At 45.8% G+C, this 26,825-nt stretch overlaps 1 protein-coding gene across 1 annotated transcript; it reads left to right on the plus strand.

The window, feature by feature from the left end:
• On the plus strand, positions 1-26,825 carry SPP2 (secreted phosphoprotein 2). Its single transcript, NM_213780.1, is given in 8 exon segments — positions 1-200; positions 300-424; positions 8,709-8,831; positions 9,939-10,046; positions 15,638-15,692; positions 16,448-16,498; positions 18,888-18,983; positions 26,722-26,825. Coding segments are annotated over 7 exon segments (615 nt in total). The 5' UTR covers positions 1-133; the 3' UTR covers positions 18,974-18,983; positions 26,722-26,825.

The raw sequence follows: 26,825 nt of genomic DNA on the forward strand, positions 1-26,825 counted from the left end.
GCCGTCTGCTCCAGTCAGAGAGAGAGAGCAAGCCAGGTCACATTTGATAAAGAGCTGTTTTCAGGGCGACTTGTGGCCCCCAAAGGCACAGGGACGGTCTCCCTGGCTCTGAACTGAAGCTGTTCTTCCCAACATGGAGAAGAGGGCGATGAGGATGTTGGCGATGTTTGTCCTGGGAACGAGCTTCTGGTCCTGTGCAGGTAAGGGGCTCAGAGACAGGGCCACCTGCACCTAGTGATGTGGAGCTGCCCCACCCGTGTGCCCTGTCTCACCGTGTCCCCGCGTGCTTGGGCGTCCAGGTTTTCCCGTGTATGACTACGACCCATCTTCCCTGAGGGAGGCTGTCGGCGCCTCCGTGGCCAAAGTGAATTCCCAGTCGCTGAGCCCCTATCTGTTTCGGGCCTTCAGGAGCTCACTAAAAAGGGTAAGTGCCCCTTTTGTCTTCTCTAATCCTCTTTATTCTTCCTTCTGGTTTTCTTTCTTTTGTCATTTTGGGTGTACGAAATTTCTTTTTGGTCTTTTTGGGGCCTCACCCTTGACATATGGAGGTTCCCAGGCTAGGGGTCTAGTTGGAGCTGCAGCCACTGGCCTACACCACAGACACGGCAACACCAGATCCGAGCTGCATCTGTGACCTATATACCACAGCTCACAGCAACGCCAGATCCTTAACCCACTGAGCGAGGCCAGGAATCAAACTCACATCCTCATGGATACTAGTCAGATTCATTTCCACTGAGCCTCGATGGGAAAACCTGGGGGGTACAAAAATACTTAAATTTCAACTGAAAATGTTTCCAGTTTAAAATGAAGTTAAAGTTTTCCAGTTTAAATTTAATTTTTCATGGAAAAAATTTCCAGTTTAAACCGATAGTAGCTGCTCAGCTCCCTCACACTGTTTTGTTTTTTTGTTTGTTTGTTTGTTTTGATAGAGAAAGGATTTAATTGCTATTATTGTCATAAAGCTTTCAGAGCTCCTTTGCAAGCCTGATTCTTCTGCCGTTTTCTTCCCTCTGGCCTCATTTCCTATTTCCAGATGTTACCCTCCGCATATCCTGCTTCTGTACCCAAAGTCTCCATGGTTCCTCTTAAGATGTTTTATTAAAAACTGCCTATTTATTAGAAATAAGGCTTTTTCAAGTTCAGTGGTTCTGCTCCTAATACTTAGAGGAAATAAATTCTGGCTTTTGAGCCAAAGAAAGCCCCTTTCCTTTGTCAGTTTGGTAATAGTCTGTTTCCTGTTATCTTTGGGAAATGGAAAAAGATGAATTTTCATGGGCTTCCAATGACTACGGCTGTGATTGCCAAAGAAAGAGACAGAAACATCCTTCAAAGGAAATGAGAAACGAAGCAGCAGTTGGCCTCCCTCTTAGCTGGGCCCCAAGTGATTTCACTGCTTGTTCATCATCCTGTGTAAGGTGGGAGCAGAAATACCTGCCAGCGAGTTTAGGTTAAGATGGGAGGTGAGCAGGTTCTAGAAAGTTCCAGGTCCTATGAATTAGAACTCGTTGCAGCCAGGATGCCTGGAAACTTGGAACCACATGGACACGGCCAGGGGTCCAGGCAGCAGCTGCTTCCTCGCAGAGGCCCAAAGGCTGGATTCCTCTCCACCTGGTGCTTGTCTCTCCCATCCCTGCTGGGTGCCACCCTAGGGTGCAACTTGTTTGCTCCCTCTCCTTCTCCTCCTGTGAAGGTCACACAGGTCACGGCTTCTTAGATCCAGTCCATATAGTGCATTCATTTTGACCCTTCCTTTTCAGAAACTGGCCCCATTTCTCCCATCCAGATTCCCAGGAAATTAATCGAATTGTCCCAGTTATCTTTTCTAATTGGGCCATAGGTCACGAAGATGATGCTGTAGCTAGGCGTCCAGCCCAGAAGCAGGCTGTTGTGGCCAGAGTGAGATCACTTGGGCTGGATGTGCAGGTGCAGGTTTGGCCAGCTGCCAAGCTGAAGGGTGCGTTCCCTCTAGTAGTGTAATAAAAAGTATATCTCCCTTGCACATGGCTCTGCTGGCCTCCGTCTTTCACACTGAATGAAATCCGTGTGTGGTGTGGTGGAATTGGTGTCCTCTTGCCAATAAACAGTTTAAATTTACTTGCGATTTGGCTAGTTCTCACTACAGACAAAAGTTAGTAGTTAATTAAAGGCATAAGAGCATGAGGACAGATCCCCAAAAAGTCAGTTCCTGACACCATGGAAATCTTGTCCGTGGAGATGGGCTGGCGGGAGGTGTAGTCGCCAGGGCTCATTTGAGCCTGTGAACCATCTTGGTATCCAAGACCTGAGTCCAGACACAATGGCACCTTATGTATGCGGGTGTGTGATCCTTAATGAGAACACACTTAGGAGGAGGTGCCTCTCCGCCTCCTGCGTGCCGATCTTCCATCTGAAAGTCTGCCTGTTCTTGCTTCTCCCCAGCCTTTACTCATTACTCAGATTCATCAGCCAAGTTATATTCACCATGTCTCTTCCATGAAAAATTCCTTTCTTCTCCCAGTGGAAGGAAAACCCTCCTCCTTTGATCTGTCCTGGTGATGTTTTTATCTTCTCAGAAGTCGCTCACATTTTGCTTTATTGTATGTGTTAGTTACACCTTCTACAAATGCACTAAAGATGGCCCCAAACGGGCCAATTCCTTCCATGCCAGGAGACATGAAAATTCCCCCCAGAGCTATGCAAAACCCTTAAGAAAGAGATGAAGGAACAGATCATTGGCACAGAGCATACGAAACAATTCACTGAAGGAGAAGCACAAAAGGGCTCAACACATTTGGAAAAAGACTTCACCTCTCTGATAGCCAACAAAATCAGAATTAAAATAACAAGGTAGAAAGGAAGAAAAACAAAGTGAAAAGGAAATGCCAGCACTGCTAGAGAGGGTGCGATGAGGTAGAAGTATCTTTGGAAAGCGATTTGGAAATATGTATTAAGCGTATTTATAAACACATTCAACACTGAAAATAAATATTTATAACATTTGAGCTCATAGTTTCATTTCTAGGAGCATGCTCAAAGGCAATGATGGTTTGGTCATCTTTGTGGATGTGCGGGAGATTTGGGTTAGAGTTCAGTGGACTTAGGGAGAAGGGTTAGGCCCAGCTACTTTATCCCGGAGTTTGCTTTATAAGTCCAGTGGTTCTCAACCCCATGGCACATCAGCATCATCTGGGAGATTGAAATACTCCTGATGTCCAGGAGGGACGATGATGAATGAAATCCTAGTCTCGGGGGTGGGGCTCATATTCTTAAATGTTTCCTGGTCATCCTACTATGGAGTCACGGTTAAGGACAGTTACTGTCCAGGGTCTTCGGACTCCTTTAATCAAGAGAAATTGATAAAAGGCCAGAAAAGAAATTCAGGCCAGGCTTTATCAGAACTTAGGCTGCAGCACAAGGGAGTGAAAAGTAACAGGTTCCTTGCTCACTCCCTGAGGGGCAGGGAGGTGGTCCTTTATATGGGGTGAGGGTGTGGCAGGTCCAGGGGTCAGGTTGGAGGGGTGGCTTGGTGGTCTGCCCACCCCCTGGTGGTGCTCTGTGCCGGGATCATACACAGTCCCCTGCCTTTGCTCCCAACACCTCCAAAATGGCATTGGGTTTTTGGGTCTTTTTGTATCTTGTTGTTCATAATATGCCTCAACTGCACATGTGTGTAGTTATTTTTAGTCTCTTATAGTTTCTTTGTATCTGTTGCTCAGCAGATGTTTGTCCAGGTACAAGCACGGCAACAAAGAGTTCCAGGTCCCAGGTCTCAGTCTTTCTCAGAGCTACTGGGTTTTACCACAGACCTGGATCACATACCCTTGAAACTGACAGCCCTGATGGCCTGAACCTAGCCAGAACACAGATTGGGACTTGAACCCACGTTTTAAATTAGCATTCACCCAATATCTGGACTTACTGAGGTTCAGGGTCTTCATGCCTCCACGCAGAAGGAATTCAGCAAAAGACAAAGTGATAGGAAAGAAATAGATTTATTAAGATATGGCTCTTGTGAGAGATGCCAGCGGGTGGGCAAGGAGGGTCTGCCCCGAGGATCCGGTGGGCTACAGTTTTATCATCCAAGGGGAGTAGGGGTTGGAAAAACCCACCTCTTCCTTTCTGGGAGTAGTAGCTCCTCCTTGGTATCAGGTAAGATGCCTATTCAAATCAGCAGAAGGGCAGTCCTCACACTCCTGCCCTTGGTTTGAATCTGAATGCAGCCCTCAGCCCATCCCCGAACTAACAACCAGAGGCACTTCTCGCACCTCCACTAGTCAAGCAAGCCTGCCTTGTGCTGATGGCTTTTTTGAGCAATTTATAACTTACAGTGATCTCCCAAAGTCCCCTAGGTTTCCCTCTCTGTCTATGATCCTCTATTGGGACTTCTACTACTACCTGTGCCGACTCCATCCCTGTCACCCTTGCAACTGATTTTAAATAACTTAGCTCTCAGGCTCTACATTTAAAAAAAAGATGGGAAAGCCTGGGGGCTTCAGCCACAATGATTTCCTAACTCCATCATGGACCCTAAGCTCACTTGGACTGGTCCCTCCATGGACACAAGAGAAAGGAAAGGCAGACACAAGACACAGGCCCTCTGCTGGGGGCGAGCAAGAGAGAGGATGGGCAAGGCTCTATTTCCCTGGAGTTCAGATTCCACTGTGGAGAGGGAGGAAGAGAGAGGGAGAGGCGGGAAGGGAATGAAGACAGAATGGGGTGCAAATTATGTAAGTAAGTGAAGGTAGTTTCAGAGTGGAGAGTCTGTGGAGAAAATAAAATAGAGTGATGGATATAAATGAGCCTGAGCTGGGGCTGGGGCTGCTCTCTGATGGGGAGGAGTCTCTATGGAGGCGCCATGTTTGTGCTAGGACTCACTCACTGATAATAACTTCCCACCAGACCCTCTGCAGGGGTAGGGGATGGGTTTAAGTAAAGCTCAGGAAGCCCTTCTAAGACCTCTGCAGCTGGTGCATGGAATGGAGTGCGAGAGAGGAAGCCCAGACCGAGACTGTAGGATGCAGGAAGTAACCATGGCAACTGAGCCTCTTGGTGCAGGGTGGGTGGGGAGTGGATGGACCCCAGGGCATTAGCTGCAAAGCTGTGGACGCTCTGGGATCCTTTGTGTGTCCATTTTTACCTTTCCTCTTCTTTGCCTTTTTTCTTTTTGGCTTTCTCCATGATTCTAGGTAGCTATACCTGAGCTTTATTTTTTTGTCCAAAATAAGGGCTTGTTTTGAAAAACCTATATGATCACTGTGTTAGTCTTCTCCAGAGAAACAGAATTGAGAGGGGGAGAAAAACAGAGAGAGAGTGAGAAAACAGAGAGAGGGACAGAGAGATTTCATTTAAAGAACTGGCTCACGCTCTTGTGGAGGTTTGATAAAGCCCAAATCTGCAGGTGGAGGTTACAGGTTGGAGACCTAGGGGAGAACCGATGCTGTAGTTCATATCTGAAGGCTGTCAGCTGGCAAACTCCTTCCTGCTCAGGGCAAGGTCAGTCTTGGTTCTACTCAGATCTTCAACTGATTGGCTGAGGCCCACCCATATTAAGGAGGATAATTTGCTTTACTCAAAGTCCACCACTTTAATCTCATGCAAAAACACCATCACTGAAACACCCCGATTAATATTTAACCACATATCTGGACACTGTGACCCAGCTAAGCTGACACATAAAACTAAACATTATAATCTCTAAGAAGAATTTTGATGCATTTTTTGGCTTGTTTATTTTTATTTCTCTTTGAAATTAAAAAATAATCAAAATATACTCCTTATAGAGAGTCAAAAGACACAATAAGAAAGAGAAAACCAAGTTTAACATCCTTTACTCAGTCCTCTGAGACAACCACTGAGCACATGTGGCCAAATGTCTTTTTGGATGTTTCCTCTTTATATGTGGATATAAAATTTATTTTTTAAGAAGAACAGAACCACACTGTAACAGCAAGTGTAAAGTGCCGTAATTTATTTCAGCTGTGACGCTGGGTTGGGGATTTTCTCCAGCTGATCCCTTATTGTTGAATATTTGGGTTACCCTACCTTTTTTCAAACAATACAGAGCAGAAATTCACTGGCTGAAAGTAAATGCAAATGAAAACACAAAGCTACTAGGCTTTTCTCCAGATTCTGGAAAGCGTGCTTAAAAGTGCTTACCTTTGCAAAAAAGGTTGCAAAATCATCTCATGGTTCAATAAAATTATCAGTATCCCCAAACCTCACATCTTCATCTTTTTAAACTGAGCTCTTGTCTTGCCAGTTTGCACTCATCAAATTGCATCAGGGGAAACTGTGGAAGCATGATCTAAGGGGAAGAACCCTCACGATGGGCTCTGGTTGACAGAGAGGTTTTAATTTTTTTATGAGATTCAGATTTAATATCTAATATTTTAAAATGATAAATAAACAACAATGGCAAGGCTGAGTTTTTAAAAAAAATCTTTGTTGTTTTAAAATTACGTATGTATGTATGTATGTATTTTGGCTGCACCCATGGCTTGTGGAAGTTCCTGGGCCAGGGATGGAACCCAAGCCACGCAGTGACAATGCTGGGTCTTTAACTACTAGGCTACCAGGGAACTGCCACAATGCTGAGTTTTCAGTCCTACTTATTTTCAGAAAACTCTGCTTATATCAACACTCCTCATCCTGTGTCAGAAAGAGACACAAAGACCAGCCATCCCGAGCCTGGAGCTTGTCACTTATTTCCCCATGAATGTATGGACAAATCAAATTTGCCACAAGGTGGGCTCAAGAACTGGCAGGGAAGGGGTCTTTGGAGCCTGAGGTGCTGTCAGGCAGTGGACCATGGCGGGCTCCCTCCCAGCCCCCTGCTGCCATTGTGTCCTTGCCCCCCAATGTTCTCCTTGTGGCAGCCTGGGTGACTCAGATCTTATCTTTAAAACACTCTGAGAACTTCTCATTGCCATGAGAATGAAATCAAAAGAGCTTCCCATGGGCTAGAAGACCATAAACTACCCAGCACACCACATCTCTCCACCTTCAGAGGATATGGTTTTCCTCTTGTTCATTTTTTTTTTTTTTTGGTCTTTTTGCCATTTCTTGGGCTGCTCCCGTGGCATATGGAGGTTCCCAGGCTTGGGGTCGAATCGAAGAGCCACGGCAACGTGGGATCCGAGCTGTGTCTGCAACCTACACCACAGCTCATGGCAATGCCGGATGCTCAACCCACTGAGCAAGGCCAGGGATCGAACCCGCAACCCCATGGTTCCTAGTCGGATTCGTTAACCACTGAGCCATGATGGGAGCTCCTCCTTTTGGTCATTTGCTTCATCACCATAGCTGGGCTTGTTCCGCCCCAGGACATTGGCTCTGCTTTTTCCCCACACGATGGGCTTCTTCCCATCCTTTCAAGTCCCAGCTTAAACTTGCCTTCCTTGTGAGGATTTCTCAGGGCACCCCCTCTAAAGTATCTGCTGCCCATCAATCCCCATGACCCTGTGGTTTTGTCCCTTCATAGCACCACAGACATCCGGAAGGTCCTTTTTTTAGTTTTCTTTCATGCATTTGCTGTGTGGCGCCCCCCGGACCCCACCCCCGGAATCTAATCTCTGTGGGATCTTCCACGGTCTGTCTCTGGTGATGGGCACACAGTGGGCACTGAATAAGTCACAGGACTTCCGTGTCATCAGAACGGCACTCAGCAGGAAGTTTGGAAGCTTCCCAGCATCCCACCCTTGGCTGAAAGGAGTGGAAAACTGTGCAAACACATTCATAGATGCAAACTGATCAAGCAGGAAGTGGGGCTGGACAGCACTGTGCAGCGGAGAGGGACTAGCCCCTTACTTATATCAGGAATTATTAAGAAAGCATGGGGCATGCTTTCAGGAAATGGGCACTTAAAATACATACAGTTGATTCTTGGTATTCGCAGTAGTTACATTCCATAAAGACTCTGCCAACACTGAATCAGTGAATCCTGGGGAAATTCGGGGTTCTGTCAACTGATCAATATAGGACCTTGTTTTATGTGTATTTCCCTCTAAAGAATTATTTAATGTATGTGCTGGTTCGCCAACATTGAGCTGACTGTACCAGCACTTTAACCCAGGCCTGAACAAATCTAATGCATATCTTTTCTCTGTAAGGCACATCTCAGCCCTCCTGCACTTAGGACACTAGACAGCATGTCAGCACGAGGCTAGGGGGCCACAGAAAGATCACCAAGGAAAAGCACAGAAATGAGGAAAACGTGGCATTAAATAGACCATGAAAATGACTTGTGGACAGGCTGGGACACAGACAAGGAGGCCGGCCTGACCTCGTCTGACCCCAGCTGGGAGCACATGCACCAGGGACTCAAGTTCTTTGCCTCCCTGTGCGTGTCCGCGAATGACTGTGGAAGCACCCCGTATGGATGTGGGGTTATCCCTACCTTTGAGCAAGGAGGTACGTCCACAAATAGGGACATTTTTAAATAAGGAGGATCCATTGCAAATGTGAGTCATGAGATACGACACTTAGCTTGGGCTGAGGACACCTGAGTTCTGGTCCCACTGTCTCAGTTCTGTGAGCCTTCAGACCAGCACTTCTTCTCTGGTCTTCAGAAAGCAGGTGTGGAACCAGAACCGGGCGATTGCCACGACCCTTTAAAGCTTTGGTGGTGGAAGCTTCTGGCCCTGTTTCCTCCTTGTGCAGAGAGACACCTGTAGCCTGCAGCCTTCGGAAACACATCAGTGCCAAACTGACGCTTTGTTCTTGTGAAGGTCAATGTGCTGGGTGAGGACAGCTTGAGCATGGACATCGAGTTTGGCATTCGAGAGACGACATGCAAGAGGGATTCTGGAGGAGACCCCACCACCTGTGACTTCCAAAGGGGCTACTTCACGGTAGGTGTCGGGGGAAGGTGCCAGCCCGGAAACCCATCCAGGTAGCTTCTGTCTTCTCGCATGAGCTGGAGCTGATTGAGAGTCACAAAGGCTTGGCCACTGCCTGAGTCCGGCTACCCTTGGAGGTACCACTAACAGAGTCTTGAGTGGAGGTCTTGAGTTTTGGCGTTTGTAACTATAATCCTGGCAAATTGTATTTGTGCATGCTGCCTCAGTTTTCCATTCTTTAAAATGGGGATAATGATGATTCCAGGCAACGTAAATACCAAGAGGCCAGTAGCAAAGAAAACTCCCAGTGGCATTTCAAATTCTATTTTAAATGAATTTAAAATGCCAACTGTGTTCCTGGTGTGAATTGCATTTTTTGTAGCTGACTGTTGTATAAAATCTGCCTCCCCTACCAGCTTGGGCTCCGTGGGGGACAGGACCATGGCATGGGCACTTTTGTATCCCCAGTGGCCAGCATGTGGCCCCACGCTTGGTGAACCCCAGAGGCAGGAGCCCACCTGCACAGGCCAGCACCCTCCCCTCAAATCTGCTCTCTGAGGCAGTCATGTTCAGAGGGATGAGGTTTGTGGGTTTTGTTACTTTATCAGTTTGAACATGTTTTGGTTGCTTCACACTGGTGTCAATTCTGAAATGAGGATCATATTTTTTTTTTTTTTTTTTTTTTTTTTTTTTTTTTGCTGTTTCCTGAGACTTTCCGCTGTGACTCTGTTTCACAAAAATCCCAAACTCAGGTGTTGCTAGCATCTGATCTAACAAAACCTGAGGCCAGGGGAGGGCAGAATGGAGTCTTTTGGGGACCTTCCCATCTCTTTTTGTTTCAATGGGAAACCTTTCAAGGCAGCCCACTCAAAGCTCAGGAAGGGAGCATTTGCTTTCCCTGAGAACTTGTAATAAGTAAATGCCTAGAGAGCTGGAAATCATCATTTGTTTTTGCTTAGGTCTTTAGAAATTTTCATTTTGGAACAATGAATTGTCTCTGAATTTTTCCTTTCTGTCTGCCTCTTTGTATCCAGCCCTGTGGTATTGCCTAGTTTTTTGGGTAGATCTAACCATTTCTATGAGCCGCCGGGCACAGAACTCATTTTTTCTCCTTTCCAGCCATCGGCCATCTGCAGAAGCACCGTGCAGATATCTGCTGAGAAGGTGCAGGATGTGTGGGTGCGTTGTCGCTGGTCCTCCAGCTCCGAGTCTAACAGCAGTGAAGAGGTATGGGCAGGGGCCTGGCATCCTTTGGGATGGCACCTCCTAGGGTCTGTGTGCATCTGTGACAAGCAGAGGAGCTGGAACATCATCCAGTAGTGGAAAAGCGCAGCGCTGCTTACTCAGCTGGCATCTCCCTTTAATACCTGCAATCTCATTCTCGATATCCTTTACTTCTTCCAAGTCTCTCTCCCTCTTTCCCCAAGACTTGGGACATGAGCTTCATGAGCTTCAAATAACAATCAGCAATCTTCAAAGTTTTAGATCTAAGTCGGCAGCTCACTACCTCTGTGGTTTAGTGGCGTGAAGACGGGCATTTTTGGCAGATCAGTGTTCAAAACTGTCTACCGGCTCTGGAGTCTGGGTCCAGATATTTAATTTCCATGCTCTGTAGCTTCTTCATCTGTTAAATGCCAGTAATAAAGACCACCTGTTAGGGTGTAGAGGAAACAGAGTAAGTTGATGCCCATGAAAGAGCTGGTCCAGCACCTGGTACATAATAGGTGCTCAGTAAATGGCAGAGCTTTTTTCCTTCCACTGCATTGGTATTCATCTGCAGTAATACTGTGAAGTCAAGAATATATACATTTCTGACTTGGAAGTAGGTTACTTATTTGTTTGTCTGTGTACTGACTGACTTCCTTACTAGAATGTGTATCTCATGAGGGCAGGGGAGGTTTGTGTGGTTGATCTAGGACAATGTTTAGTACAGGGTGGATGCTCATCAATACTTTAATGAATGCAAGTAAACGGAGGAAGAAATTGTCACGAACATATGAAGAGGAAGACTCTAGACTCTAACTTGGGATACAAATGTAACTGATATGTTATCCTTTATTTGTAACGAGATCGTATCTTTGCTATTTTTAAAAAAAGTCTCTACCATTCTGCAGATGACTCCATCCAACAGCACCTTTCTCCACTCGTCTTTTTATTTGATTTTTCAAGATTTAATTCTGTAGTGAAAATTACGTGCAAAGAGTATACCATTTCAACTTTAAGAGTTATCCATAATGAAGTAAAATTCTCCTATTATTAACACACCCAGGTCTCACATATTTAATGTGAAGGTCCATTTTAGAATTAGGAAGGGATCGTACTCATGATTCCTGTGACTGGAATGGTTTCACTGTTGGGAGAACTCTGCAAAAACTTTCCGTGGAGCATAACCTGATTGAGCAATCTCGTTTTCACCGGCAACTTTTAAGGATCAACCCCCCAGGTGATTTCTGGGTGATTTCCCCAGGATCCTATCTTCCTGGTGTTAAAGCAGGTACTCAGGGTCTCCTTGTCTGACTCTGTGAAGTGTCCAGGAAGGGCGGTGCTGGCGAGCACCTGGCCAAGCTAACCCAGAAGTGACAAGGACCAAGCTTCATTTCCCAAGCATTCTGCACACGTTGATTTTGTGATTTATGTGGGAAAGCTAGTGGAGAATGAGGAACAAGACAGTACAGCTCTGGCCCTCGTGTAGACAAGTCTGGGGGTGTCCATCAAGTAGGGGGTCCCCTTCCTACCAGGCAAGCATTGGGGGGCATGTAGTGAGAGGGTGGAAAGCGTGTGGGAGCAGAGCTAGCTTTCTTGGGGGACTGGAGGGTGGGTGCTGTCAGGACAAAGGGGACAGGCTATGGAGGGGAGGGAGGAAGCAATTCCAAGCACAGTGGAGAGCACAAGGGAGTTGCCTGAAGTGTGGGAGAAGCTCGGCGGATGGTTTGTAATGGACAGAAATCCATTATGATTAAGAACAAAATACAGAGAGAGGCATAGAGGTGGGGCTGGAGAGGACAACAGCCTGGTCAAGATGGACTTTATGGGACATATGGTCATGTCAAGCATCCTTGGCTCGGAGTTCCCGCTGTGGCACAGGGGATTCAGAATCCGACTGCAATGGCTCAGATCTCTGCAGAGGTATGGGGTTCGATTCCCCTCCTGGCACAGGGGGTTAAAGGATCCAGTGTTGCCTCAGCTTAGGCTCGCAGTGGATCCCTGGCCCAGGAACTTCTATATGCTATGGGTGTGGCCATTAAAAAAAAATCCTTGGCTTGATTCTGATAGCAATGGGGCTATGGAAAGGTTATAAGCAGGGTGGGGACAGTAGATGAAGAGCAGATTGGAACTAGGTAAGAACAGGTGGGGGTCCCAGGAGGCTGGCAGGACAGGTGAGAGAGAATGCTAAGCAGAGCTAACACCTTCATGTTGCAGGATTCTTGTACAGAGGACAGGACACTGAGACTTTTTGCCAGGAAGCAGCATTTTTTCGTGCCAGCACTGGCTCGGTGGATTCACATCCAAAGGCTGAACGCTGAATGCAGCGGGGTGCTGTCGTATATACCTTCTGTTATTTTCCCTTTTACATTTTGGTCCCTTTGTCCCCCTTATAAGATAACTTACATTCTGTCAATTCTGGTTGATGGTCTGTTACAAAGTTGCACATGGATACTGATTATGTCTCGCAGCCGCAGAGTTACACATGCGCACACAGATGCTGGTCATGCCAGGTTGCCTTCCCTTTGTCCTGGGAGGGCCCTTACCACACTAGGAATTAGTGGAGACTGTTGAGAGAAATACACAATTGAAATTAATTTAATAAGTGTCCCCCTCATTTAACCCTTCTTCCTTCTCTGATTTGGGAAGCTGATCCTGATTGTTTGCACACCCCACAAACCTGCTGCAATTTCCTAATTGCAAAGTGAAAACTTCTCACTTTTCTTCCAAACCAAGTTTTATAAGAAGACTCTGATATTAAGTTCCGTTAGCCCCTGAGCAAAATAAGATTTTAAAATAAATGCCCTGGTTACTTTTCCTCAAAGATTAGGAGATTGTAAAAAATAATTATGAGCAAAGAAAAAAAATTCTTAAAGAATTCTACAATTCAAAAGAAAGAAAAGAAAGCAGATGGAGATTTAAAGTCATTCCTGGAAATTCTAAAATAGATTTCTTACAGGAAAAAGAAAGAAAATTAGAAAACAGTTATTAAACATTTTCAGTGAAATAAATGGTGATATTACAAACATGAAAGACAATTGACTGGGATGAATTAGAGAACAAATCAATCATTGTTGGAAGTAGGGAAGAAAAGAAATCAAACTGAAAAAAATTCCAGAGTAATGAAAATAAAGACCACTTGAAAAACATATGTAGATTGTGAAAGAATTTCCAGAGAAAAGAATATAATCTAAAAAAGAAAAAAAGATAGAAGCCACGGAAAATAAGACCCAGTATCCCAATTATAATGAAACAGGACTTAGCGCAGATGGAAAATATCTGATAAGGGTACAATGAGACAACATGTCTCTAACATAAGAATTGTGTGGATTTCAGTTGTGGCTCTTCAGGTTAAGAACCTGACTAGTATCCCTGAGGATGTGGGTTCTATCCCTGGCCTTGCTCAGTGGGTTAAGGATCCGGTGTTGCTGTGAGCTGCAGCATAGGTTGCATCTGTGGCTCAGATATGGCATTGCTGTGGCTGCGGTGTAGGCCAGCAGCTGCAGCTCTGTTTCGACCCTTAGCCTGGGAACTTCCATATGCTGCAGGTGTGGCCATGAAAAGAAAAAAAAAAAAAAAAAAAAAGGAAAAAAAATAAAAAAGAGAAAAGAAACGCCAGTACCCCTTACCTCATTGCTTTTTCTCTCCAGAACCTCAATAATCACTTATCCATGTTCTTTGTCTATGGATTTACCTTTTTTGGCCATTTTATATAAATGGAAACAGACAATATGTTCTTTTGTGAGTAGTTTATTTCACTTAGCATGTTTGGAGGTTCATACGTGTTGTAGCATGTATTAGTACTTCATTCCTTTCCTTGTTGGAGGATAATCCATTGAAGGGGTAAACCACATTCGCTCAATCCATTCATTAGTTGATCAAAATTAGGGTTGTTTCTACTTTTTGGCTGTTGACAATGATGATGCTGTGTGCAAGTTTTTGTGTCGGCATACATTTTTTTTTGTTTGTTTGTTTCTCAAATGAATTTATCACATCTGTAGTTGTATAATGATCATAACAATCTGATTTCACAGGATTTCCATCCCACAGCCCAAGCACATCCTCCCACCCCCCCAAACTGTCTCCTCTGGAGACCATAAGTTTTTCAATGTCTGTGAGTCATCATCTGTTCTGCAAAGAGCTTCAGTCTATCCTTATGTGACGACATACATTTTTATTTATCTTGGGTTTTTATCTACAAGTGGAATTTCTGTGTTATAAAATAACTCTATGTATAGGTTTTTGAAAAGCTGCCAGACTGTTTTGCATAATAGCTATACCACGTTACATTCCCACCAGCAATGTGTAAGCATTCCAGTTTCTACACATCCTTGTCAACACTTGCTATTGTCTGTCTTTTTTATTTTAGCCATTCTAGTGGGTATGAAGGGGTATCTCATTATGGTTTAGACTTACATTTTCCTAATGAGTAACAATTAGCTATTTACATATCTTCTTTGGAGACCTGTCTACCTAAATCCTTTGCCAATTTTTAAATTGGGTTAGCTGTCTTTTTGTTGTTGAGTAGTATGTGTTCTTTATATATTTTGCATATAAGTTTCATCTCAAATATAGGATTTGCAAATATTTTCTCTCATCTGTAAGTTTATTTTTTTAATTTTGTTGATGGTGCCCTTTGAAGAACAAAAGTTTTAAAGTTTCATGAAGTCCAATTGATCTATTTTTTCTTTTGTGTGTGAGTCTGACATTTAGATCGATGGTCCATTTTGATTAGGAAGGGGTCCAGCTTCATTCTTTTGCATGTGAATATCCCAGCACCACTTGTTGAAAAGACTATTCTTTCCCCCACTGAACTGTGCCCCCTCTAGAATAAACAATCACTGTGATGGGGGCTGGCAGGCTAACCAGCTGTTCAGGAAGGAGGGAGTGATAGGAAGGTAGCCCAACACCTGGCAGAAAGGTTGTGAGCCTAGCAGCCACCTTACTTTGTGACTATTGCATGGTTTTTGGTGGCTTCGTGAAGACTACCTGTGTACACCTTTTGCTGCTAAACACAGGTGGGGCTTCAGAGAGAGGAAACTCCCACATTTTACTTAAACCCAGTCTATCTGCAAGTCCATAGAATGAGGGTCTGTCTTTTTGGTCCACAATATTCAGGAGTCATTCTGAGTCTAGTGGAAACCTTCTCAAATTTTTTTTTTTTTTTTTTTGCTTTTTTAGGGCCGCACCCCAGCATATGGAATTTCCCAGGCTAGGGGTCGAATCAGAGCTGCCGCTGCCAGCCATGGCAATGCAGGATCTGAGCCACGTCTTTAACCTACACCACAGCTCACAGAAACGCCATATTCCCAACCCACTGAGCGAGGCCAGGGATCGAACCCGGATCCTCATGGATTCTAGTCAGATTTGTTTCTGCTGCGCCACAATGGGAATTCCCCCTTTGCAGACAATTTTAACTTCATACAGTTTGCTCCTCCTCACCTGCTTTTTTACTTGTTCAATATCATATAAAGTTCTTTAATATGTTGTCTTATTTCCTTAAAATAAATTATAATAATCTGAGTCCTCCAGATAATATTTGCATTTTTTGGCAGTGTCTTTCCTTTTTTTACCTTTCATGTGCTGGGTCCATATGGATGCCTCAACTGGCTTAGATGATTTTTGGGGATATCTTGGGATCCTCTACCTCAAGAAACAATTATTTCCGTGGTAAGTTGACATCTATTCTTTAAATATATATATATTTTTTCATGAATCTTCATAGTGTAGCTTTCTGTCAGGGAGTCATTTAAAACTGAAACTATCTCTACATCACCTGTGAGCAATTACAGAAATTAGAGAAAATAAACATTTGTTTTTGCTCCTTTATGGATGCTAGGCAGTGATGACACACCTCTTCATTTAGGCAACTCTTCATATTTACGCAGGCTTTTCTGTACATGGTTCTATGTCATGGCCCCAACATCGCTGTCAGGTAGGCAGGACAGGTGTTGGGCTTTCCCATAAGAAGGCCCCCCCAACTTGAACATGCTTGTTCTCGCCTGCGTGCAGGACCAAAGTTATGGGGCCCATAACGATGTGTAGGTGGGAGGGTCTGGACTAAGCCTCATCTGACTAGTCGAGGCTGAATTCTGGAATCTTCCAGCCATGTGAACAGAGCTGACCATTGCTTTAAGAATCTTACTTGGGGAAGGGAGACGTTTCCTCTTTTCCCCTTCTTGTGTGGTCTGTCTTTTGAAGCGGGATTGGATTAGAGTTCTATGGCTTAGGAAACATTTTTACCTATTGGTAAAATAGGTAAATAGGAGGAGTCTTCCTCTTGGTGCTGATGAGAACAAAACTCTTTGGGGATCTCCCACTGCTTGTCTACTGGAGAGGCATGCTGGTGGCATCAGTAATAAAGCCATAGAACATTTCAGAAGTGAGCAGAGAGCTCTCGCCTTTTGACCATTGGTGTGTTACAGGTCTCATTCCTGACGTATCCAGAACCGAGCCATTTTATGAACGGTCACTTGGTAAGCGGCCTTGCTTTCTTCTTCATGACACCCAACACATCCCTTTGTGATCCAGCCAGACTCCGCTGAAGTCATGTCATAGGCGATAAACCCCGACGTAAAAAATAATTTCAATGAAAAAGAACAGTCCTGCATAAACGTGTTTTGCGAATCACTGAGAAGCTAACCTTGAGGTATTAAAACTCACTTAAAATTGATCAGGAATCAAAATATCAAAGCTGGGAATTCCTGTTGTGGCACAGTGGAAAGGACTCTGACTAGTGTCCATGAGGATGCAGGTTCAATCCCTGGCCTTGCTTAGTGGGTTTAGGATCCAGTGTGGCCATGAGCCGTGGTGTAGGTCACAAGTGCACTTGGATCAGGCTGGCATCTGTAGCTCTAATTCGAACCCTAAACTGTGAGCCTCCGTATGCATGAGTGTGGCCCTGAAAAGCAAAAAAAAAAAAAAAAAAAAAAAAAAAAAAAAATCAGAGCTGGCTCAGGAAATCAGAGCTTACCTCCCTCCTGTCCCACTCTGGGGCCTTTACTAACAAGCCTCAGCTCGTTTGAACTTCTCTTTGCCCTCCACCCTCATCTGTACTTTCCAGCCGGCCAATAGAACTAAGTTATTTTGTCTCTCCCTTTTATGATCGCTTTTCTCATTTAAACTTCATGATGGCTCTGTATGCCTCCCTTACACAGAAGAAATGAGCACTGTCTCATGGTGTTCCTTGTATCCGTAGAATACTTACCCTCTGAGTTGCTTGACGGACTTCTTGCACTTCACAACCATCTTGTGAGGTGGCGTGATGTTGCTTCCCATTTTATAGATGAGCAAGCGGAGACCTCGTGAGTTTCTATAACACGGCCAATATAAGACTTTGATCCAGGTAGGAGGTGGCAGCGATAGGACTTTGAGTTAGATCTGTCAGATGCTAAAACCTTGGTTTTTTCCACGATGCTTTCCAAAAGAATTGTGAAATTCACTCTCTGATGAGAGGTTGCCATTAACCTGAATAACACAAATATTAATATTTCATTGAGCTCAGTGTCTGAGTCTCTTAGGCTTACTCCAGTTTATTTGAAGTACGAAAGTTTACAATCTGAGTCTTACTTTTTTTAAAAAATGACCAAGTTTAGACCTCCTCTGAGGTATCACTTTGGGAGAAATACAGTTATTCTAACAACGTGATCACATTTTTGAATTTTTTTTTTCAATTGCCTTCAGAATCTGTGGCCTAGTCTTTTGAATCTCTGTAGAGGGGAAATCATAGGTCCTTGGATTTAATTTTGGAAGTAGCTAAAAGCCTTTTGGAAAGACATCCAATTAATCAAATTAATAACCAGCTTCTGTGCATTAGGTATCTATTGCTCTGTGCCAAATTACCCCAATGCTTAACAGCTTAAAAGAACAGACATTTATTTTTTCACAGTTTCTGGGTCAGGAACCCATCAGTCACTTAGCTGGGTGTTTCTGGCTCAGGGCCTCAAAAAGGCTGCAGACGAGATATTGACCGTGACTTGATCTCATCTGAAGCCTTGACTGGGGCTGAGGGATCCACTTCCAAGGTTACTCACACAACTGCAGGCAGGAGGCCTCAGTTCCTCCTGGGCTATTGGATGGAAGGCTTTGGTTTCTAACATCTGGGCTTTTCCACAGGGCTGTCTGCAGGTGCTCAAAACATAACATCTGGCTTCTGCCAAGAATATGACCAGAGAGACAGACAGACAGGGGAGAAGAGAGGAGAATGAGCAAGCCACAGGGCATCCAAGACAGACAGCAGTCTTTTATTGTCTAGTCTTGAAAGTGATATATCATCATTTCTGCATAGTCTATTAATCGCACAGACCAACCCTGGTCCAGCGTGGGAGGGAAGGTCCAAGCGTGTGAACACCAGGAGGCCGTCTTGGAGGCTGACCACCCCATTGGGGAAAATGCCATTTGGGACCAAAAAAATATTATGTGGTTATAAATGAATATGACTGATCCTTTTTATATGTCTCAGAAGGTAATTCCAGAGTTAAACTGTAAAAACCTTTTGGGGCTTGAGAACAGCATTGACACAGATGTGCAGCCGTTGCAGAGATGGCTTTGAACATGACAATTCCATTTAATTCAACAAATGTGTGTGACAAGCCCTGGGCAGATCCCATGGAGGACTGAACGATAAATGTGACAGTCCTTGCCCTCGGGGGCTTACAGCCGTGGGTTCAGCTGTGACACCATGCAGGCGAGAGTGAGGGAGAGCTTGACAAGGAAGATGAAGTCATCCTGTTCCTGGGGAGCCTCTTGGCCGTCAGGGCTCTGGTTGTGCTGGTCACAGCCCCTCTCATTAATGCAGAGTCACACAGCCCGTGTTGTCTTAGGTTTGGATGTGACAGAGCCTGTATATTCCCTTTCTATCTTCAGAGACCATGAGAAGATTCCCTCCTCCTGGAAATAGAAGTTTCCCGAACCAGTGGCCCAGAGCAAGAACGAACACTGGCTTTGAGTAACAGCCTTGAGGTAAGGGACCACAGCTAAAAACACGTGTATTTAGAAACAGATGCTACTGGAAGAGATGCCTTAAAACTGCAGCTCCTCCACATCCAAACACCTGTAGTCCACTGTTCAGCTCCGGTCTGACCTTCCATCTTCTCTTCTCTCCACCCCAATTCTGATCCTCAATTATCTCGTCAGGTTTCTACCCTGTGGCGTTTGTCTGTGTTGCTGCTGATGTGATCAAACCTCTCCACTCTAAGAGCACGCAAAGACACACAGCACATCTCCTTTCGTTGATCCGGTTTCCCCATCCCTGCAACTGCTGTCCCTTCCTCCCGCCTTCTCTCTCAGCTCCTTGACAAAACTGTGGTCCACGGCTGTGGCCCCAACCTCCCCGCCTCCCCTTCCCTGATCTGCTTTTTGCAAACTGGATGGCAATCCTGGGTAGCAACCGAATCTGCCTTCCTCCTCTTGATCAGTAATTTAAGTCCTGGTGACCCCTTGTAGGATCTCCTCAGCCCTTCTTTTCTCTTCTGTAGACTCCGTCATCTTGTCCCCTTGCCTGAATTGATCATGGATGTGCAGTGGTTTCCAATTACCCATCACTCACCTCACTCTACCCCGACACCCAGGCCCTTACCTCAGCTGCCCGCTGAGAACCTGTGAACCTGCGCACTCCTGGAACTCAGCCTCCTCTTCAGCTCCCTGGCTTAACCAAAGGCATCACCATCTACTGAATTTTCTCCAGTTCAACATTTCTGAGGATCATTGGTTCTTCTTTACACTTTATCTTCTTCTGACATCCACAGGGGTCCGAGCCTGGGGCTTTTGCCCACAGAATCCCTCTGGCTTTAGCTCATCATTTCATTGCTGTCACCACTGGACTGTGTTCTTGCCTCAGGTCCTATCCACCTTGTGTGCTGTCCTCAGGTTTATCTGGAAACACAGAGGAGACCCTGATCCTTCTCCATTTAGTGCTCGCTTCACTTTCAGCACAAAGCGGGGGAAGATCCTGAGCCAAGAGGAAGGACAGCCTATTTGCCTCGGTGCTGTGGGCAACACACACCCAACACTAGGTGCCACTAAGTCTCATGGGGGTATACATTCCACTTACTGGGGATTGGCGCAAAGGCAGCTTTGTCTTTTTTAAGGCTCCTAAGTATTAAAGGGACACCATGAAGGGCACATTTAAAAGGAATCTTTGGGTGTCAGTATAGATGTGGACTCAGTGCACATTCATTTTTACACACACACACAGGTTAATTACGAAGCTTGGGCTTTCACGTGCTTTACAGTTTGCATAGTACTGTATGCCTTCAGAATAAAGTCCAAACTCCCTAGCAAAGAGACCTACAAAGGCCTTTGTGGCCCCTGCCCACTTCTCCAGCCTCATCTCTCCCAGGTCCACCAGCTCTGAAGCTCCTGCAGGGCTGAAGTATTTGCAGTTCCTTCCCTGCGACCTCCTCCTGGACCATTCACCTGCCGAATTCTTCCTCCTCCCTTAAGATCTCAGCTCAGTAGTGCTTCTCCTGAGGGATCTCCCCAAATCAGAGATGTCCCTTTACGGGCCCTCCTAAAGTCCTCACCACAGGCCCTGCCATTGTCTATTTTCTCTCCGCTCCGCCAGCCCCCAAGGGGAGGCAGGCATAACATCAGTGCCAGCATCCCCCAGGGCCCTGCCCAGAGCCAGGCATGTAGCAACCATTCAGGTTTTTGTTTTTTTGAGTGGATGACAGACTCTTTCACTTTGGGTCCTTGAGCTTCTGTTATCAAAAAAGTCAGCTAAGCACAGTATGATTAATTTTTAACCACCTGAACTTGAAAGAGGTCAACTGACATTTCACCAAAATCGAAGGGAAATTTACCAGGGGGGTGTGGTGGAGGAGAGATGTAAATGGTAGGTTTTCTTTTTAATCTGTGTGCACCCTAAAAATAAAAACCAGCTTCATGCTGAGATCAAGAAAGTACTCATTACAAAGAAACAGACTCATCATATTCCTTTTTTACAAACTGAAGTCATTTCTTTTTGCTTTACAGAACATCCTCAGGGGGAAAGATGGAATTCTCAATGGACTGGCTGTATGTTACTGATTAGTGATTATATTGGATATATATATATACACACACACACATATATACACACACTATGTACATATATATACACACGCATATATCCAAAAGTAAATTTATTATCTGATTTCTGTAAAGGAATTCATCACTTAGAAAGTGTCTCTTTAAAGGCAGCGCAGACTAAAGGCCAAACACTCCCTCCCTGGCCTGGATGTTGACCTTGACTTATGCCCCAGTTATATCTCTGCTCTCCCATAACCCTCAGCAGGGCAGGTTTCCACACTGTGCTCCAAGTTTCCTAGAATCTTGACACAAGGCCAGCCCAAGGCGTCCAGTGATGAGACTAACCCACAGTGGCTGAAATCTGGTTCTGAGCTTTCTCTGCCACTTAGGAGCTGTGGGAGTGATCCCTTAACCTCTCAGGCTCAGTCCTTCGGAGATTTATGATTTTTCTTTTTATGGCCACACTTGCGGCATATGGAAGTTCCCGTGTTTGGGGTTGAATCAGAATTGAAGCTGCCGGCGTACACCACAGCCACAGCAACGCCAGATTCGAGCCACATCTGTGACCTAGGCCAAAACTTGAGAAAACACCAGATCCTTAACCCACTGAGCGAGGCCAGGGATTGAACGGACATCAACACAGAGAAAACGTCAGGTCGTTAACCCTGAGCCACATTGGGAACTCCTATAATTTTTATTTGTTTTCATCCCTGCTACGCCATGAGCTCCTTCAGGACGTGTTACCTTGTCATCCTTATTAATTAGTTTAGTTTAAGGGCAAGAAGAATATGATCCATAATGTGTCTATAGTCATTAATAACAATATCCTCTGTCTAGTTCAAAAAGCTAAAAAGCGTGTCTGGAATATAATGGGGTTTCCATCAGGTTGAAAGGAAGGAATAAACAAATGCAGGACCAAATTCGGGGTGACTCTTTCCAAATTGCGAATGGCAGGTTTCTGGTGGGGGAGCTTTCTGAAGGCAGAGACTTTGGCTCATCTAGAATCACGGAATCTTCAGAGCCTGGCTCAGGTGCTGGAACAAATTAGGAGCTGAGTAAGCATTTTTGTAATTTAACAGCCACTGTTCTAGGATTCTTTCAGGCTGCTAAAAATCACTGCATATGCAGGAGTGGGTAGTGAAATGGAGTATTTAAATAAAGAGCTCTGAGATTTTTTTCTTATTTTCTTCCCTAAATTAGGAGTGTTGGAGGGGTTCTGTGCTGGCCTAGGGGTTAAGGATTTGGAGTTGTCACTGCTGTGGCTCAGGTTTGATACCTAGCCTGGGAACTTCCACATGCCATGGGTATGGCCAAAAAAATAATAAAATAAAACAGAAATGGTGGGAAGTCATGCCCCAGCTCTCACGATGAAAGGAATCTGTTTGCGAGCCTCCCATTTTCCTTGCTCCTTATAGTTGGCCTAGTTCTGACTTTTGCATGATGTGCTGGTCTGAAGACCACAGACCCTGCTGTGGGCACCCAAACCACAACAGTGTGAGTGATGAACTTTCCTGTACGTTGCAGTGTCATTTAGTCTAGAATTATTAGTGTGGCATTCCCATTTTATACCCCAGGGAGCAAAGAAGATAGTTCTCAGTGAGGTCTTTTGACCATAACTGCATGGTGAGTTCCCTGGTGGCCCAGCCTGTTAAGGACCTGGCATTGTCATCAGCCATGGCTTGGGTCACTGCTGTGGTGTGAGTTCAATCCCTGGCCTAGGAATTGCTGTATGCCATGGGCGCAGCCAAAAACACTGCCAAACAAAACTCAATTGCTAGATGAAAAGAATCAGTCTCATGATGTTATCAGTTTGTTCAACAAATATTCATCAAATGCCCACCTTGTGCCTGGCCCCGCACCAGTGAAGGTCAGAACTCTCTTTCACCTACACTGCCTTATATAAATCTTGCAACTATCTGAGTGAAGTTTTATCATTATTTTCTCCATTTTGTCGAGAAGGAAGCTGATGCATGGAGGCCCCTGTCCTCAGAGGTGGTGCTGGGTTAGGATTTAGCGCCGGATATCTGCCTATCTCCAAGGCACCTCTTTTCCTTCTTGTCACTATCTTATGTCACTATCTCCACATTTAGAAACTAGCACCAGGGGGCAAACTCTTAAAGATCATTTGTTTAAGGAATTTTTTCTTTTTTCTTTTTTCTTTTTTTTGTTGTCTTTTGAGGGGCAGCATCCATGGCACATGTAAATTTCCATGCTAGGGGTCAAATCGGAGCTATAGCTGCTGGTCTACGCCACAGCCGCAGCAACGCAGGATCTGAGTTGCCCCTGTGACCTACACCACAGCTGACGCCAACATGGGATACTTAACCCACTGAGCAAGGCCAGGGATCGAACCCGTGTCCTCATGGATCCTAGTTGGGTTCATTACTGCCGAGCCACAACGCATACTCCTGTTTAAGAAAGTTTTGGGTGAAGTGATATATGGAGTAGCCACTTGGAAGGCAAAGACTCGAATTGGCTGGAGGCGTTAACAGCACACCTACCTGCCAGCCAGTATGTGGGCGAGGCCACCCTAAAACCTGGCCACCTGTGTGAGCTTGCTGAGTGATTTCGATATTCAGGAATCATACTTATTTGTCACAACGTCTTAGCCTGATCTCACCGGACAGCCCACCCACTGGGGGAACCAGATCCTCCCACATAGGATAGAAAAGCCCAGCCAGTGCCCGAGGCAGAAAGCTGGCCTGACTCTCCCTCTGCTCTGATGCTTATCTGCTGCACAGGCCTATCATTGCTTCCCCAAGGACAGCGCGTTCTCATTACTTGGCAGTAGTGATGGTCTTCAGAGTGGCTGCAGATGTTGAATGAGTGACTATCACACCGTCGCTCCCGCAGGAAATACAGGGTTAGGGTCCTGGGAACGTTTGGTCACATTTTGTCCAATCATCAGTATGCTCTTTTGAGGTGTGTTTCTATTGAAAGATGTCTTATTTATTTTACTATTTATTTATTTATTTATTTTAATGAATTTTATTACATTTATAGTTGTACTGCAATCACGCAACCCAATTATAGAGCATTTCCATCCCAAACCCCCAGCACGGATGTCTTATTTTAATGCTTGTCGATTTATTAATATTGAACTCACACCGTCGCGGTCACTCATGCCCGAACGGAGCTCCTCTCGTGGAGGTGTTTTCTCCGCGAGGCACAGCACAGCCTTCCCTTGTTCAGGACACTAGACAGCAAAATCACCCCCAAAAAGCACAGACACGCTAAAACCCACGGCACTAAGTAGACCGCAAGGGGGACACTGGTTTACGGCATGAGAGACGAGACAGGGAGGCCGATGGCCTCGTGTGTGAGCGCATGGGCGCCTCAAGTTTCTGTCACTCTGTGCAGGTCCTGGAATGACGCCAAAGCACCAGGTGTACTGATTTGGGGGTTACAAGCAAGTAGTAGCAAGGAGACAAATCTCTGGGAATAAGGAGGCTCTGCCGTACAGGGTACCCCCTGCCTCCAGTTTATCCTTGGTTTCTCTCTTGCTCCTTTTCATCTGGTCACTAAGGAAAAGCTCTGTGCACCTGCCGCTCCAGGACCCTCGCTCCACTCTCTTAGGGCGGGGGCTCTTTTACATCCGCCCTCTGCTGTCACCTGGCCCCTGTCCGCCCATTTTCCAGTTGAACCTCATGGCTGAATTTGATGCTGTTGAGAACTCCCTTCTTCACTGAAATCCCCTGCCCCTGAGACGTGGCTTCGTTGCCCCCCACCGCCCTTGGCCAGGTCATCTCTCTATTCTTGGGGTGCCCTCTTCTTCCTCCTGCTCCAGAAAAGGAGTGATGTTTGCCAGGGCTCCAGCTTCAGCTCTCCCTCAACTCGCTCTTCCCCCTCTCCCACGCCATCCGAGACAGCCCAGGGCTTTGTTGCCCACTTGTCCAGGGGTTATTACAACCTCTGTTTACACACTGTCCCTCCAGCCTGAACTCCAGACTTGGTTGAACAATAGCATGCCAGACACCTCCATCCGGAGGTTCCACAGCACGCTCAAAATGGAATTCTTCCCCTCCGGACTTCCTCCTGTGTCCAACCCAGCTGCTGGTTACACAGACCAGAAACTGATTCAGCTTGTACCTCCTCCCTGCCTTCATCCAACTATCACTGCTGTGTTCTGCCAGTCCTTCCTCTGAAACGTTCCGTAGCGCTGGCCTCCTTTCCATGTTCTGGCTTCGTATTTCTAGCCCGATGTGATTCGCATCTTCTTGACAGTCTGAAAAGTCAGAGTTCTCTCTCATCAGTTCTCATCAGTCCTTATAGGTCCAGGTCCTGTTCACAAGGGAAGTGGAGTCTAAACTTCCTAGGGATTTGGGACATGAAGAATCAGGCCCTCCCCCGTCTGGGTCCCTGGCTTCTCCTGGCCTTCACTTCGCTCAGAAGAGTCACACAGCTGTTCCACCGGCCCCCAGCCTGGGTCCGACCTCATGCCCAGGCCCAGCAAGCCTGCCCCCCACCTGATGCTCAGAGTCTAGCTTCTCCAGAAACCTTTTGCCTTAGGTTCCTGCACCTAGGAGCCTCTGGCATTGCCTTTACCATGCTGTAACTCTGATTGCCTCTGTCTTCTCTGCTCGCTTGTGAGTTCTCTCTCTCTCTGGGAGATGGGGGCTATGCTTTATTCATCTTCGTAACCCCACTCGATACTCAATGCCTGCATATTTACTGAATGGGGGAGCGAATGGAAGGATGAATGAATGAATGAATCTTCCCACTCCAGCCCAGGGCCCCAGTGACCACAGCTGCAGACAGCCTGCTCCTTAACTGGCTTCACTGGTCCCCTCCCGTGCACCCTCCCACCACCAGCACCTCCTCAGACCAGCCTGAGTCCCGTTCCAGCCTTTCCTCAGGGACCCTCTGACTCTCCCTGTTTTGAGACTTGAATTTCCTTTCTGGACCTTCATCTCTGTTCCCTGGACTCTATTACTGCCCCTTCTCCCTGCAGGTGACTTTTGCTCAAAGAGGTCCCTGCTCTGCATAGCTGCTCTGGTCTCTGAGTCCATCTTGGATTCCTTTTCTTCCTTCCTTCCTTCCTTCCTTCCTTCCTTCCTTCCTTCCTTCCTCCCTCCCTCCCTCCCCTCCCTCTTTCTTTCCTTCTTTCCTTCTTTCTTTCTTTCTTTCCTTCCTTCCTTCCTTCCTCCCTCCCTCCCCTCCCCTCCCTCTTTCCTTCCTTCCTTCCTTCCTTCCTTCCTTCCTTCCTCCCTCCCTCCCCTCCCCTCCCTCTTTCCTTCCTTCCTTCCTTCCTTCCTTCCTTCCTTCCTTCCTTCCTTCCTTCCTCCTTTCTTTCTTTCTTTCTTTCTTTCTTTCTTTCTTTCTTTCTTTCTTTCTTTCTTTCCTTCTTTCCTTTTTAGTGCTGCACCATATGGAGGTTCCCAGGCTAGGGTTGAATCGGAGCTACAGCTGCCTGCCTACACCACAGCCACAGCAATGTGGGATCCGAGCCGCATCTGCAACCTCCACCACAGCTCATGGCAATGCTGGATCCTTAACCCACTTAGCAAGGCCAGGGATTAAACCTGTGTCTTCATGGATACCAAACTTATTTGTTTCTGCTCTGCCGCAACAGGAACTCCTTGGATTCCTTTTCAAATAGTGCCCAGGAATCCTGGGTCCCATTCCTCTGTGGTAAGGGTGTGAAATGCATACTGCAGGGTCTAATCTTCCCTTTCTTCTCTTTTAACAGCATAATGCCCTGGAAGGAATGGACGATCCGAGGAAGAAGGGTGCTCTATGAATTGTGTGATTTTTCTTTGGATCGGTTCTGGTCCATAATAAACGGCTTACTTT

This window comes from Sus scrofa, chromosome 15 (assembly GCF_000003025.6).
Source record: "Sus scrofa isolate TJ Tabasco breed Duroc chromosome 15, Sscrofa11.1, whole genome shotgun sequence".
NCBI classification, from domain to species: Eukaryota; Metazoa; Chordata; class Mammalia; order Artiodactyla; family Suidae; genus Sus; species Sus scrofa.